Raw genomic sequence first — 16,787 nt, forward strand, 5'->3', positions numbered from 1 at the left:
TGTTTTCAACCCTTTATTACAATGTTTTTTTTCTCATTTAGGTATACAAGCTCAAAAAGACAGACATTGAAAAAAAGGTATATTTCTGTTAAAAATGGCACATTTATTGCTACATTACTGTTATATACATGACAGTTCTCAATATCTACTTTATATATATATATATATATATAGATATATATATATATAAAAATAGGAAACTGGAGGCACTTTGAGGACAAATGGATTCTGTCCCCAATGTAAGAGCGACAGTTGGTTTTGTAGCAGTGTGACCGTCTGTTGAAGGGGCAGAGATTGGCAGACCATGAGACCGCTGGCAAAATACTAGTTGTGCGTTTTGACAAGGGAAGTTAAGGATACTGTACTCAACATTTGCAGTTTAATATTAACAAAAATTAACACATAACATCAGCAATGTTCAGTTTCAGATCATTTTTTAAATATATATAAATCCCAAAACAATGTGTCTTCTGTGAGACAGAAGAACCAATGGCAGCTTAGGGTTTTCATCTGGAGGATGGTTATTATGAAAGACAAACAGGCCAAACTGAGAAAATACTGTTGCAATTCAGTATCACTCTGCAGGGGAAAAAATACTGTTTAGTTGATCTCTATAACATCAACTGGCCAGGTCTTGTATAGGTACATACTGAACATGTCAATTTCACATTTTTCATATCAAAACAAAAATGTCTCTGCCCTAGTTAGTAGAAAACAAAGTTGAGAATGTTTAAAAAAAAAAAAAACTATTAAGGAAGGATATGGTACTCTGAGTGTTGTCTAAATCAATGTTTTATACGGAAGATAACAGGTCTGGAAACACTCATATCCATTCAATTCTAGAAACTGGTAATAGGGCTCAGTAAATCAAAGTGGACTCAGTTGTTCAGGGATGCCCATCACTAACTGAGAAACAGAGGAAAAGGGTCAAAAACATTACTTTATATTTTTTATATGTACTGAAACACTTCCCTCCCATGTCAATCGTCTATATCTGTAAAAGGTTCTCTTGGAAAGCCACGCATGCAGTGACAATCACAGTGAAGTTTCAACAGTGACATTTTCAGGCCTGGTGAGTAACTACTAAGAATGATACCAAAGTCAAAAACCTAGCAAGCTGAAAAGGATTGCCATAAAATGAAACTGGTATGAAAAACGTAATACGTTGTTCCTTTTTCAACAATATCAGAGTTTGCACTTAAATGTTTGAGTGACAAAGCTTGCCAATACTTTGACATATCCTTTGATAGTAAGTATGAAGTAGTAACTGGTTTAAATGATTTATACAGACCATCTCCAAATGACCTGTACTTCCAAAATAGTTGGTGGATATTCTAGCCTTATTAGGAGTGTTGGCGTTTACTACTTTCACCCCTTAGCAACTGGCACTTCTTGCTTTTGTCATCATAAAAAAAGAGATTACTACGTTTGGGATGGAAAAAGAGATAGTTTGTTCCTGGCATCTAAAATGAGAGTTCTTACATTTAAACAAGGTAAACAAAAATAAATGCAATCCAAAAGAAAACTCATACAGCTATATTACAAAATAAAAAATAAAAAAAATAACACCACTTCTACAAAAAGGAGGATCCTTACAGACTTTATAAATTGTTCAAAACGCCCAATGCTTCCTGTAATTTAAGGAACAAAAATTGTTGTCCATAGATGGCAGTTGAACGCATTCAAGGGAAGATCGCTATGATATTTCAGGACCCACTCCACAAAAATCAACCCTCTTGAAGTCCAACCATTATTCCTTCCATACTCGTCGAAATAACTGTAGTCTACTTAAAAAACAGACATTTCCTTACGTCGTACATAAAATCTTTAAGTACGCATGACATGGCAAGGTTTGCCTTGCCAACTGATGACACTTGCTCCACAAACATGAAGAGAAAGAAATGAAGGCAGGTGGTTGACTCAGTTTGGGGCAGAGGGTACTGACCATGCATCCACATGGCCTGGCTGAAATGGAGGCAGAACAGGAGGGGTAAAGAAGGGTAAGGGAGTGGCAGTGGAGGGGGAGAGGCTTGCTCTGGTTCAGAGCACACACACACTTCCTGCATGTTTCAGTCCAATCTCCCCAAGAGTGAGGAAGTCTTGAGATGACTGTGTGATCCTGTTGAAAAGTAGGTGAACCGGAAGTGGTTCTCAGCTAGTAGCGAGTCATGACCTGTCCTGGGTCTCTGTATGTGTTGGTGGGTGGGGACACCTTCCTCACTGGGAGTGCTTCCACTCCACCCATGGCAGTAGCAACAAACAGATGAAGAGGACAAAAACGGAAGGTTTGTAGGATTCCTGGATCAAATAAATACCCACCATACAAATCCTTCAGACAGGCCTGTCAGCCCTTACGAGAGGGCAGAAACTTTTTTAAATCATTGTGCTATATAACAGCACTGTGCCTGCCGATTCAATAAGTGTCCCTTCATCACTATGACTGTCCAGTCTTTTACATTCTGGTGGGGTGGCTGGATACCTCAAACTGTACTGTGTTTCAGCCATTTGAGGGAAAAAATGGTGGGGATGACGACAATTCTAACTCTCCCAAGCCTTGGCGTTATGCATGTATATCAGGCACATAGTTACTCACAGGTTAGATTCTGGTGTCACCTTTGCTTGTAATGAAACTATGACCTTCTTTTCAGGTGGGAATGGCAGATGACTACCCAAAGGACACAAAATCCTGTTGCTCACATGAGCAATTGATCCAAAAATACTATTTGATCCAAACAAATTTTGCTCCCAACATGTAAAGCAACTTCTCAAAATGTCTTACAAAAACATGACCATTAGGCAGAAAATCATTGAGTTTAAATTTCCTCTTTCTGTGGCCCAGTCTCTCCTTGGAGTTCAGGGTATGTTAACTGTAAATATTCTTCAAAACTCTGGTGTATAGGGGTGTTCATGGTCAGGAATGTGGCCACTGGCTTTGTCAGTTGTGTGTGTGTGTGTGTGTATGCGCTTCTCCACTATATGTGCTATATCGAGAGCGCACCTTTGTGGATTGACGCCCACTGAGATGCATAATAAGACAATAAGGCCACGTCTTCTAAGAGCTGTACAATCAACAGGAGCTGGAAGACAAACGGGGATCGTTATATTACACGTCTTTCTGCCATTGAAATCCACTGAAGTCCAAAACAATGTGATTAAAAAAAAAATGCATATTAAAATACATTCTTGGGATGGAAAAAAACTTTCAGTGTACACTTGTAAAGATAGAGTAGACAATACCTTTACATATTGTTTTTATAATAATCTTTGAGAACTAACAATGACCAAAATAAAAGCTAGACAGTCAGGAGAATTCAAATGAATGTAGTAGTAATGATTGTTATTATGTTTGAGCAAAAGAACACAGCATTAGCTATGGCATAATTTGTAGATTTGTAGGAAATAGGCTTAGAATGCAAATGTCTTTACACCACCAAGATGTTTAAAGGTGTGGCCTCTAAACATGTCAAATTCAGACGCCTCGACCATGCTTATTTCCATGTCCCCTGCCACGCCCACCACCTATCCCCCCTTTTGATCCAGAAAAAAAATACATTTTATGCTCACACATGCCACAACAATACATAGGGTATTGACAGTTACAGTATGACAGCTTACCTGGGTGTTACATATGGTTCACAGAGTTGTGTCCATCGCCGCCTAACCCGGGGTGGCCCCCTCCCATCTGCATCTGGGGGTCCACCCCCGAAACCTTCTCTTCCTCCCTCCGCTTCAGACACGCTGCCTTGGGRTTCAGGTTACGCTCTTTAGGAAGAGGAGACACAGAATCACAGGGGAGAAGTGGATCTACAGGTTCAGGTAAACTGATGGTGAGCACAAGACAATAGTCAAAGATGGACGCAAGGGGCAAAAAACATCAGGTTTCACATATTCTAGTAAACCGAGAAGGGCTTGGGAGGTTAGGCTTATCTACGAACGAGAGATGTTAAAAACAAAAAGGCAGGGAGATGTGACAGGCACGGAAGGTATGATTAAGGTGTAAATGCCACAATATTCTAGATATGAAACAAAATAGAAAAATATATAATTGGAAAATCATGGAGAACAAAAGACCAAACAAAGAGAGGAGACAGCTGGACAGAAGAGAGGAACGGCCAGACGGCAGCAGTGAGGTCCCTAAGTGTTTGGCAGAGGTGAAGCCCCTCCTCTTCCCCATCTCTTTTCGGGTTGGGGTTTTGTAAGGAATCCTTCCAGAGCTACAGGGAAGCCATACCTCGCACCTGCTTCTCCAGGCTCAGTATTAAGAGCTAGTAGGCTGGGTGGGGCTGGTACTGGATAATTTCCTAAAGGGAGGCCTACCTCAGACCTGCTTCTCCAGGCCCAGTATTAAGAGCTAGTTGGCTGGGTGGTACTAGATCTATTCCTAAAAGGGGAGCTACCTCAGATCTCAAGCTCCAATATGAACCCTTTCACTGCCATGCTAGTTGAGTGATAGTTGGCTGGGTGGAGGGTACTGGATAATTTCCTAAAAGGAGGCCTACCTCGGACCTGCTTCTCCAGGCCCATAATGACCTGCGAGGCCTGCTGCAGGATGATGAGTTTGGTCTGGGCCTTGTCGCCGCGCAGGTGCACCTGCACCATCCGGCCCAGCTCCCTGAACGCCTCGTTAATGTCGCGCACGCGCACCCTCTCCCGGACGTTGTTGGCCGAGCGGCGCTCCCGCTCACGCTTCTCCTTCTCCTCTGCCGTCAGGTTGTCGTCGCTGGGCGAGGCCACGCTGCAGCTGCTGCTGAGGAGGGAGGGGGCATTATGGTACACCCCAACACCTGCTGCTTTTACCCACCAAGTTGCCCTTACGGATTTAAGTTACCCCTAAATGCTGACAGTTTTTATGGATAGTTTATGTAGATAGCCAATTGCTGTTCCAGGGCCTGTTCCCATCTTTTGTCTGGCATAGTTAGACCTGATCCTAGACCAGCACTTCCCTACAGCATTCCCTGCACATTACTCTATTCACATCCTAGATCAGACTGCCTGACTGTGACATCATTCAAAGTGCCATATTTGGGCAGTAGGCCAGCAGCAGGAAGTGGTGGTAGTCCAGATGGACAGAATGTGTTCCAGGGACGAGGAGGAGGATCACGGATGGATGATCCCGGTGGAGAGTGGTGCGGTGGAGCAGGAGAGCGAGAGAGAGAGCGGATGGATGGACTGCGAAGGACGCGGTAACAGAATCCTTTTGTTTTTACACGGAGGAATCCTGAGACGAGAGCACTACTGTTACTGCTATTGTCCATTAACGCATCTTTTAAGACCTCACAAATGATATTTGCAACCGGGAATGTTTTTTTTTTTTTTTATATATACCCAAAGCATGTTTTTCCATCACTTCTTGGGAGACTTTCAATTGGCTAAACAGCGACTTAAGGTTATTTTGTCAAATTGAGTATTTAAAATGTTGAGTTACGGGTTGATAACCATCATACCAAATGTTCCAAATGGAATCTGACAGAACCCAGACCAACAGTCTACATCTCCTGCTGATCAGGACCCAGGAGTGTATTCACAGGTGATAATATGAGGGTTTTGGGGGCTGTCAGTGAGGAGGAAAGAAGACCAAGAAAGAGAGGGAGAGGAGGAAAGACAGCAACACACCCTCTACCAGGTCTAGAGAATGGGAAACAGGAACACAGAGATAAAGAAACAGAGAGAGAGCTAGATGCTGGTGCCTCATGTTAAATACATCAGCGGTCAGAGATGTATTATCTGAATGAGAGGAAGCTGAAATCACTGCTGCCATCTGCAAAAGGAAATGACAGAAAGAGAGAGATGGAGATGGTATTTCGAGGACTTCAATGAAATCAGTAAATTAAAAATGTTAACATTTGACGAATAAGGGCATGCAACACAGAGACACTGCAATACGAAAGTGAAGTGAGTTAATACATTGAGGAATGGGATAGGAGCAGAACAGTGAGCCCCTCTCATCCAATCACAACCTGTATCTGCATCTGTATAGCCAATCAGCAGGCAGAATACAGGGGGCTCAATGCTGTAACTTGGGAATGGTGACACGTTGCACCAGGCCGTTAACATTATACTCAACCTGGAGCAGCAAGTCCGAGGTCAGAGTGTATTAAAAAAATGTTGAAAATGTGGGAATCCTCTCGGACAAAAAAATCTTTGCACTTCACTTTGGGCCATTACCCAAAGCTGATCAAATGAATCTAGAAGTCATTATCGGGGCCTGAAATAATTGTAACAGTGTAAAAAGCTAACAAACATAATGGGTTGTTAAACCGTGTTGCTATGGCCTCATAAGAAGCACAGTGATGGGAGACAGCGATAGAAGCGTATAAGGGAAATCAGAAATATAATGTTAATGGTTCGTTCCACCAAATGAGTGCCTTTTGCATCCCTTTGATATTTTAAGTAGAAATTTTGCACAAATATAGAATTTTAAAAGCCTGTTATTTTAAATGAAGTGCCCTTTAATATAGATCACATGGAGAATTCAATCAGATTTTTTATATGAATAGACTTGCTAAAGTGCAAAATTCAGCATTTTGACATGTTTCTCCGTGCAGCCTCTGACTTCTAGGAAGATTTTAACCCTCTTAAGCAACATTTCTCCAAGTTCTCACCATCATTGTGAAGTGCTAGCCTTTTTGTTACTTTGACAAAGTCATTTCTGAAGATKAATTATTTCATGCAATTAGTGATTCATTTAAGTCTGTCCCTCATTTTAAGGTCAACCCTGTTACGCGACTTGAACTCTCGTTTTAATATGGTGAAACTATTCCTTCAATATTCTTTCCAAAAGAAACATCTACTAGTCAAATGATAGTGTAAATGTAGGTGATCTGATTCTACTCTTTTTGTCCATTTGCTGGTGTTTTGTGGTGGAAAACTGAGCTGGTCAAGTGTAACACTTCAACCCTGTTACACATAGAAATGTTTTAACAATGAAACTTTGTGAAGCTTGCATTCAATTGCCTCTCCCTGTTGCACACAAGTTTCCAAGCTTCCCACCATCACAAGGGGATTTATGGCTGATTTAACATGAATTTGTCCACCTGGTTACTTCGGCTAGTAATTATGTAGTATATATTTTTCTTTGTACCTCGAGATGGGAAAACATGTTTTTTTATTAAGTTGAACATGTGCCCTTTATGACAGAATGTCAAAATTATGAGAATTCCCAAAGTTTTTGTAACACTTTTTTTATTTTATATATTTATTTATTTTTACTTTTATTTAACTAGGCAAGTCAGTTAAGAACAAATTCTTATTTTCAATGACGGCCTAGGAACAGTGGGTTAACTGATTTGTACCTTGTCAGCTGGGGGATTTGAACTTGCAACCTTTCGGTTACTAGCCCAATKCTCTAACCACGAGGCTACCCTGCCGCTCAATTCTCAAAAGGCACCGAATTGGTGGAACGCCCCTAATATAGTGGAGGGGGAGGCAGTCACATGAAGCAGCCCAGACAGACAGACCCATGCTGTTTAGATCAGGCAACACATACGACACCAAACCAGACATGAATCCAGTGGTAGGTTGTATGTGTGCGAACAGCAGCAAAGCCTCAAAGGAACGGAGAAGGGGCCACATCCCAAACAGTCTAAATAGCTTCCTTTCCTCGTCCCGTTTTCTCCTATCATAACAAACAACTAGATGGTTGGAAACTTGTCTTATGGGAGCATCTCAATACTTGAAAGTGGCCTCATCGCCTAGTCTGCTCTCTATCTGCAATGATCTAAAAACACAGGACAGGTGAAAGCAATATGACTGACACCTTTCCAATGACTTCACATCAATGAAGGAAAAGAGACAAGGAAAGCAAACCACTCAAGAGTATGGAGACATCCCAGGGCCTTTACCCTGAAGGATACTAGAAGGCATCAGAGAATTGGGACGCTGCCCTACCCTGGTTCTTTGTCCCGTCTAAACCTGGACCCCAGTGACAGCACACTGACCTCGGACTTGCTGCTCCAGGTTGAGTATAACATTAACGGCCTGGTGCAGAATGAGCAGTTTGGTCTGGGGTTTCTCATTAGTCAGATGAAGCTGACACATGCGCCCCAGCTCCTTAAAGGCTTCGTTGATGTCCCGCACGCGCAGACGCTCACGGGCATTATTTGCCACCCGCCGCTCTTTCTCCCGCTCTTTCTTCAACTCCGGCGGCAGATCCTCGTCATCCTCGTCCTCATCATCGTGACTGATGAAGAGTCAATGTAGGCCAAGGGGGGAGGTTTGGTTGGAAGGGATAGAAGACATATTTACTAAAGTGGACAAGACTATTACGTTCTGTTCTAATCACTTGCTAGAGAATGATTAAATGCTTTCATTCTGGGAGTGCTGTACTACAGCTTCTGGACCATTATGACAAAGAATAAGCTCTTCATTCTTTTAACAAGAAAACAGGACTTTATATAATCCTCTAACATACTCTAGCAAACTCATATACAACATACAAACATCTTTTCTTTATCAATGTAGAAAATGTTATGGTAAAAGCCAGGTGCATGTGCTGCAATAGCTGTGAAATGATAAAATCCAATTTCATCTAGGTTCAAGTCATCAAATTGACAATTCAAATTCATAATATACTTACGCCATCAGTTATTAAACCTGGGGTATCCCCTTCAGAGCTTGTGTGTTATAATTGCAAGATGATACAAACCTTCACTCAAGGCACCAACAACGGCACGGCTCAAGGAGCGAGAAAAACGTTTGCTATGCCTGAGTAAATTGTTTATGCTGAAATTCTGCCGACCAGGTATAAATAAATAGATGTCAGTTTATAATTATTCTCACATTTTATTTGGTGTCTATATTTCTGGCCACACCCCCTGAGGTGAGGCGCACATGACTGGATACAGACTTACTCTGCTCCCGTGTCTGATAGGGAGGAAGAGAAGGTCTGGAAGGAGAACGTCTCTCTGAAAACAACGGTAGACACGAGGGCACACATGATAACAGTGCTAAGGAGAATCACCTSTTTTTGGGTGCTGGGGCTGTGTTAGGTTGAAATAGAAAGGGTAAACCTGCACTCCCTGAATGGACATAATCATTTTCAACAGATGTCTTGAAAATGATCAAATAAATCCTGATAACGTTCAGTGAGAGTTTACCCCCTTTATAATAACAGCAGCACAGTCCCCAGGACAAATCATTGAGTCACATTCACTAGCCTAAGCTAACAAGATGGTTAAACAGATCAAAATGTCCCACTTCCGATACCACAACAATCACCTAGTGCTTAGGTTTTGACGGGAGTTTTATTTACTTTGTAAATAGCACTGCACAAACAACACTAAAAAGAGACTGGAATGCAGTATGGTGTCAAAATGACTTAATTTGATCAATGTGCCAACTGATCAGACAATTTCTACACGGTAATACCTGCCAGAAAACATCGATCTGAATCTTAACTTAAACAAGCACTTAATGTAAACTTCCAGGTAAATCATGCATTGACGACGACGACTTGCCTAAACATAGAAGTCCTATACTTGCATCTCAAGAGAGTGACTGACTGATTTCAGTCATATTAATGTGTCATTGCTACAGACAGAGGGCTTAGTCACCTTGTTCGGGGGCGGGCCTTCGAGTCTTTCTTCTCGTCCTCTGACTTGTCAGCCACGGAGGAGTTCTCGTCATCCTCCTTGTCCTCCCTTTTGATGTCGGCGCCACTGGACGAGTGTGTGGAGCGGGAGAGGCCTGAGGGAAAATGGGGGGGGGGGACAAGTCAATGCCAAGCACAGTAGATATTTTGAGAAAGAGGGAGAGTCAATCATTTTGTCTCCTTTCCTGAATGGCAAGAGAGAGGAAAATAAAGAGTGACAAGGAGGAACTAACTGGTGAAGCCCTCAGGTTGGCTGCCAGGCTGGGCTGAGGGAGGGCCATGGTGACCATGCAGACCAGGACCACTAGAGGGCGGACCAGCAGAGTCCTCATGGTGGTTGGACATCTACAGAGCAAAGGAGAAACATGGGATTCGATAGTTACAGTCCTACAGTCTCTTCATAACATAGCTGTTACATGAGTATTTACATGAGGCTTTATAGAACAGCATGACAATAAATAGACAGAATCCTAAAACTTCCATATGGCTAGATATGCCCACTATAGATCTATTCATCCCTCCAGTTCTTACTAGGTTGGGCAGTCTGTTGGCCAGTCCCAGGCCAGCGTTGTTGAAGGCCTGGGCAAGACCTCCTATCCCAGCGCTGAGGAGGCTGTGCATGTCAGTCAGCCCCCCTGGGCCCCCCTGTCCCCCGGCGTGGCGCTGCAGAACGTGGATTGCCTCCTCCAGACGGTCCTCCATTTTGTTTTGCTGTAGAAGAGAAGGTGAGTATAGCGGGGTAAGTATAACGAACCCTGTTTATTCATCAACTTCAACTCATCCAGCTTGCTTCAGACCAAGGTGTTATTCGTGATCTTTTATGACTGCTACTCATATGTGTGACTACACACGTTCAGGAGTAGGACATGACACGTAACTCACCAGAGCCTGCAGTCCTCCCTCAAAGTTTGGAGAGGGTGTGGCCTGTCCCGAGCCCCGGGACCACTGAGAGGCAGAACCTACAGAGACAGAGAGACATTAAGCATCTGGACAAAAACTTTGTCTTTGAAAATAGTTGGCACAAACCGCAAGAGTGGGGCTGTCCATCTACCAGGCAAACGACCATTCGGTTGAAAAGCAGTCAACCATAACTTGTTATCTAGTAACTCTAGACAAGACGTAATCTAATTATGTCAAATTTCATTAGAGGTTTTATGGTTGGCCATTTCAGACACCACACTCAAAGCACTGGTGTCAAAAAAGAACCTCATCTGGTCACTCGATTCCACATTGGACCAACAGTGACATTTGCACTTCATCTGCCTGTGAGAAAAAAGCTATTTTTTGTCATTTTCCATGTGGCTGTAACCTTACACCACAGGATATGGCACCCTAAGGACTAAAATAGGCGGGATCCGCTAGGTCAGGTGGGATCCGATAGGTCAGGTGGGATCCGCTAGGTCAGGTCACTGACGTTTTTGCTCTTACACCTACCCAAACACTTAAATCTCTTTAGCAAAATATCACCTTAGCCCAGTGTTCAGTCACAACCGAATATAAACTAGCTAGGAATCAGCAGTAGGCTCCAACCCACCATATAGGAAATGCTTTGCTAGGTTTCACTAAGGGTTAACCCAATTGTGATCCTCCAAGCTACAGGTGTACTTTCCCTGCCATGTCCAGGGGAAGGGCTAGTTACAGGCGTATTTTCCCTGCCCAGTCACCTGCTATGGCCTGGGGGGAGCTAGTTACAGGTGTATTTTCCCTGCCCAGTCACCTGCTATGGCCTGGGGAGAGCCCACTGGAGTAGATGGAGATGAAGGGAAGGTGTTGCTGTTGTGGTCCGAAGGATAAATCTACACAGAAAAAAACATAATGAAACGGTCATTCAATAGTTAGATCTGTGATACAGAAAACAGTAGAACAGACACTCGGCCTTCTCTATTATTTGCAGATTGGGTTTCATCTTAGTCTTGGTAAATAAATCAACTTTGCATAATCACTGAAGACTATGCTTGATGCAGTCTGTGCCACTCTACTCACTGATGCCAGGGCTTTGCCGATCTCATCTCCTGAGCTAGGTGGAGCTGTTCCCCGGTTGGCTGGGAGGGAACAGGGTGGATAGCAAACCATTAGAACTGACATTTTCAATTTAGAGAAAAGATGGAGGTAAAGGAAGAAACAAAGGAAGAGCCAGAAAGTGAGAGAAAAACAGAGACAGGCAGATAAAAACAGACAGTCTACAGAGTGTCAGTGGTAGACAGTCGTACCCATGATGCTGTCTGTTCCGTTGATGGGGGGTGTGTGGTTGGGGACTCCGTAGCCAGTGGACCCAGGGTGAAAGCTCCCGTTCACCTYGCTGCCGTGCAGGGGGTAGTTCTGGGGCGAGAGTGGCAACGGCTGGCGCTTCTGCACAAAAACAGGCTCAAAGTCATTCTCTGGGCGTTCAGTGAGAGAGAAATGGTAACGTATTCTATACTACTATATAGAGAACCAGCTAGTGTGTGTTAGTAGTCGCACCAGTCTGTCCTGGGGGTTGATGGCGGTGAAGGGGGCGGGCTGGCCCAGGTGAGGGGAGTTACCCAGCACAGCAGAGTAGCCCGGCTGCCCCATCGGCCCGGCAGAACTCCACGGGTCAGGGGAGGGGTGGTGACCTTCTGTCAGGGGGGAACCAGGAGGAGGGATGTTTGTGTGTAAAGGGAGTGGTGAGAGGGGGGTGGGCGTATAGAGGAGGGGTGTTTGTGTGGAGGGGAAAGGGTGGTGAGAGGGGTGTTTGTGTGGAGGGGAGAGGGGTGTTTGTGTGGAGGGGAGAGGGTGGTGAGAGGGGTGTTTGTGTGGAGGGGAGAGGGTGGTGAGAGGGGTGTTTGTGTGGAGGGGTGAGGTAGTGAGAGGGGTGTTTGTGTGGAGGGGAGAGGGTGGTGAGAGGGGTGTTTGTGTGGAGGGGAGAGGGTGGTGAGAAGGGTGTTTGTGTGGAGGGGTGAGGTAGTGAGAGGGGTGTTTGTGTGGAGGGGAGAGGGTGGTGAGAGGGGTGTTTGTGTGGAGGGTGAGGTAGTGAGGGTACAGGGGAAGGAGGGGAATAGAAAGAGCGTGAGTACCAGAGGGACAGCAGCCACCAGAAATAAGACAAGGGGTCACATTCGCCTGATGACTTCATCTTACTGTACAGACAGACAGACGACTCACTAGCACACTGTCATAAGGTGTTTCAACAGAGAGGATGAGACAATACAGGCAGTAATGGGGCACATACACTGTGGCCAGTTTATTAGGTACACCAGCCTGTTCACGAAAATGGATCGCTTCTACAGACATTGACTCAGGTGACCGTGAATTGCTATATAAAGCAGGCACACGGYAGAGCCATTCAGTTACTGTTTGATTGAATGCTAGAATGGGCTAAACAGGGCCTCCAGAGTGTCACTACAGATCCAGGTTCGATCCCGGGCTCTGTCGCAGTTGTTCGCGACCAGGGGACCCATGAGGCGACGCAAAATTGGCCCAGCGTTGTCCGGGTTCGGGAAGGGTTTGCCCGGCCGGGATGTCCTTGTCCCAAAGCGATCTAGCGATTCTGTGGCGGGTCGGGCGCAATGCACGCTGACACGGTCGCCAGGTGTACGGTGTTTCCTCCGACACATTAGTGCGGCTGGCTTCCAACAAGACCAACTAACAATTGGATATCACAAATTTGGGGAGAAAAAGGGGTAAAAAGGCCAACAACAACAATTCTTATAATAAAAKAAAAGAATGGGCAAAACAAGTGATTGAGCATGGTATGAGAGTCTGTGCCAGGCCTTCTGGTTCCAGTATCTCAGAAACACTCCCATCAGCTAACTATAACAAGAAGTGGCTCCAGTGGGAAAGCGATCAATACTGGACAATTGAGGAATGGAAAAACGTTGCCTGGTCCGACGAACCCTGGTTCCTGTTCAGTCAGGCAGTCAGGATTTGGCATAAGCAGTATGAGTCCATGGCCCCATCCTGCCTGGTGTCAACGGTACAGGCTGCTGGTGTGGGGAATGTTTGCCTGGCACACGTTAGGTCCCTTGATACCAATTGAGCAATGTTTCCATTCCCCGTAGAATTCAGGCTGTTCTGGATGCAAAGGAGAGTCTGACCTGGTACTAGATGAGTGTACCTAATTAACTGTCCACTGAGTGTATATGACATCATTAGTCAGCTAAATAAATGTTTTCAATAAATAAATACATTTCAGACAACTTTCTCTATGTTGCCGAGGTATCAAAGTGGGTAAACCCATAGTGCTAAGTATATTGTGTAGTTTAGGCCCACAGACAAGATCTGGTATACACTACACTAACCTTGCATATAGAAGGAGCCGGGGTAGCCCACGTTCCCAGGCTTGGAGGCAGGATACCCTGCACCGTCTCTGTTATAGTCCTCTCCTGAGGCCGACGCATACACCTACAGAACACACACAGTAGGGAGATGGGGGAAATCAGACACAGTAAAAAAGGTTTCAAGTTAATCTCACAGGCACAAGTACAGTGAAATTCCTTCCTTACAGGTTCTAAACCCAACAATACAATAATCAATATCAATGTAGAACTAAAACAACATGAGGTAGAACAAACTCAAGCACAAAAAAAATAAGAACACGAGAAGTAATTCATATACAGGGTCAGTTTCAATATCATATATACAATGTGCAGGGATACTGGAGGGATAGAGGTAGATATGTATAGGGGTAAGGTGACAGGGATCCTGGAGTGATAGAGGTAGATATGTATAGGGGTAAGGTGACAGGGATCCTGGAGTGATAGAGGTAGATATGTATAGGGGTAAGGTGACAGGGATACTGGAGTGATAGAGGTAGATATGTATAGGGGTAAGGTGACAGGAATCTGGAGTGATAAGAGGTAGATATGTATAGGGGTAAGGTGACAGGGATCCTGGAGTGATAGAGGTAGATTATGTTATAGGGGTAAGGTGACAGGGATCCTGGAGTGATAGAGGTAGATATGTTAGGGGTAAGGTGACAGGGATCCTGGAGTGATAGAGGTAGATATGTATAGGGGTAAGGTGAAAAGGGATACTGGAGTGATAGAGGTAGATATGTATAGGGGTAAGGTGACAGGGATACTGGAGTGGTAGAGGTAGATATGTATAGGGGTAAGGTGACAGGATATCTGGAGTGATAGAGGTAGATATGTATAGGGTAAGGTGACAGGGATACTGGAGTGATAGAGGTAGATATGTATAGGGGTAAGGGACAGGGATACTGGAGTATGGAGGTAAGATATGATATGGGGGTAAGGTGCAGGGATACTGGAGTGATAGAGGTGATATGTATAGGGTAAGGTGCAGGGATACTGGAGTGATAGAGTAATTGTATAGGGGAAGGACAGGGATACTGGAGGGATGGGTAGATATGTATAGGGGTAAGGTGACAGGGATACTGGAGTGATAGAGGTAGATATGTATAGGGGTAAGGAGACAGGGATACTGGAGTGATAGAGGTAGATATGTATAGGGTAAGGTGACAGGGATACTGGAGTGATAGAGGTAGATATGTATAGGGGTAAGGTGACAGGATACTGGAGTGATAGAGGTAGATATGTATAGGGGTAAGGTGACAGGGATACTGGAGTGATAGAGGTAGATATGTATAGGGGTAAGGTGACAGGATACTGGAGTGATAGAGGTAGATATGTATAGGGGTAAGGTGACAGGGATACTGGAGTGATAGAGGTAGATATGTATAGGGTAAGGTGACAGGGATACTGGAGTGATAGAGGTAGATATGTATAGGGGTAAGGTGACAGAGATACTGGAGTGATAGAGGTAGATATGTATAGGGTAAGGTGACAGGGATACTGGAGTGTAGAGGTAGAATTGTATAGGGGTAAGGTGACAGGGATAGATGAGTGATGGTTGTAGATATGTATAGGTAAGGTGACGGGATACTGGAGTGATAGAGGTAGATATGTATAGGGGTAAGGTGACAGGGATACTGGGAGTGATGAGTAGAATATGTATAGGGGTAAGGTGACAGGGATACGGAGTGATAGAGGTAGATATGTATAGGGTAAGGTGACAGGGAATACTGGAGTGAATAGAGGTAGATATGTATAGGGTAAGGTGACAGGGATACTGGATAGTGTAGAGGTAGATATGTATAGGGTAAGGTGACAGGGATACCGAGTGATGTTGGTAGATATGTATAGGGGTAAGGTGACAGGGATACTGGAGTGATGGTTGTAGATATGTATAGGGGTAAGGTGACAGGGATACTGGAGTGATGGTTGTGGCATAATGTATAGGGTAAGGTGACTAGACATGAGGATATATGATAAACAGAGTAGCAGCAGCGTATAGGATGATTGTACACTCGCATACAATCATCATATACACTGCTGCTACTCTGTTTATCATATATCCTCATGTCTAGTCACCTTACCCTATACATATCTACAACCATCACTCCAGTATCCCTGTCACCTTACCCCTATATATAGAGTCAGTATAAATGTGTGAGCAAATTAAGTGAGTGTATGTGCGAGTGTGTTGGAGTGCCAGTGTGCGTGAGTGTGTAGAGTCCTGTGAGTGTGCATAGAAAGTGCAAAAATACAAGGGTCAACCCAGATAGTCTGTGTAGCCATTTTGTTAGCTATTTAGCAGTCTTATGGCTTGGGGATAGAAGCTTTTCAGGAGCCTGTTGGTGTCTATGGCTTGGTTGGCTGGAGTCTGTAACATGGTCTTTTCTAATGATTCCCAAGTGATCTGAAATAGTAGACTGTGTGTGGTCAAAACCTTGTATCCTGTCTTGATTAGGCCACCCACCCACACACACATTGAACAGTGCTCAAATGGTTGGTATGTCAATTGAGGAGTACATTTTTACTATCTCTTTTTACTGCTTAATTCAAAATCAACAGCCTCTGTGGCATTTGAGGACACTGGGGCWTTGTCTTTACTATTGAACTAAGCAGTGTGGAAGGTTTTCTTAGGGGATGTTCTGTTACTAAGACAACAAACAGATTTTAAACAGACAAGAATTCCACACACACAGTTATAGTAAAGTAGCCTTTTGGTCACATGTTAACTACAGCTAACCTCAGTGTAAACATACKTTTCTAGATTATTTAGCCTATACTCATGAAATGAACTAGCCTATACAAAGTACAAGAAACTCTGTGTGCTCCTGTACAATCTGCTGCATGTAGGTTCAGTAAACTGCCTTGAACCAATGACAGGGGGGCTGCCATTAACCCAGAACAATATCTCAACTCCTTATAAC

At 44.0% G+C, this 16,787-nt stretch overlaps 1 protein-coding gene across 3 annotated transcripts in view; it reads right to left on the reverse strand.

Annotated features, from left to right (window-relative positions):
* Positions 1–16,787, reverse strand: part of tcf3a (transcription factor 3a) — a 40,531-nt gene continuing 23,744 nt past the window's right edge. Inside the window, exons 9-21 of one of the 3 annotated variants that reach the window (XM_023977481.2) lie at positions 13,849–13,951; positions 12,050–12,186; positions 11,800–11,938; positions 11,573–11,631; positions 11,307–11,385; positions 10,472–10,548; positions 10,121–10,300; positions 9,823–9,934; positions 9,552–9,684; positions 8,850–8,903; positions 7,938–8,179; positions 3,616–3,762; positions 1–3,077 (exon numbers count right to left, since the gene is read on the reverse strand). In XM_023977481.2, the coding sequence (XP_023833249.1) occupies positions 3,623–3,762; positions 7,938–8,179; positions 8,850–8,903; positions 9,552–9,684; positions 9,823–9,934; positions 10,121–10,300; positions 10,472–10,548; positions 11,307–11,385; positions 11,573–11,631; positions 11,800–11,938; positions 12,050–12,186; positions 13,849–13,951 (1,455 nt within the window). In that variant the 3' untranslated portion in view covers positions 1–3,077; positions 3,616–3,622. Of the gene's footprint in view, positions 3,078–3,615; positions 3,763–4,499; positions 4,748–7,937; positions 8,180–8,849; positions 8,904–9,551; positions 9,685–9,822; positions 9,935–10,120; positions 10,301–10,471; positions 10,549–11,306; positions 11,386–11,572; positions 11,632–11,799; positions 11,939–12,049; positions 12,187–13,848; positions 13,952–16,787 lie in introns of all 3 variants that reach the window. The other 2 variants (XM_023977480.2, XM_023977478.2) reach the window with 2 other exon arrangements.

Source organism: Salvelinus sp. IW2-2015, linkage group LG32, assembly GCF_002910315.2.
Source record: "Salvelinus sp. IW2-2015 linkage group LG32, ASM291031v2, whole genome shotgun sequence".
NCBI lineage: Eukaryota > Metazoa > Chordata > Actinopteri > Salmoniformes > Salmonidae > Salvelinus > Salvelinus sp. IW2-2015.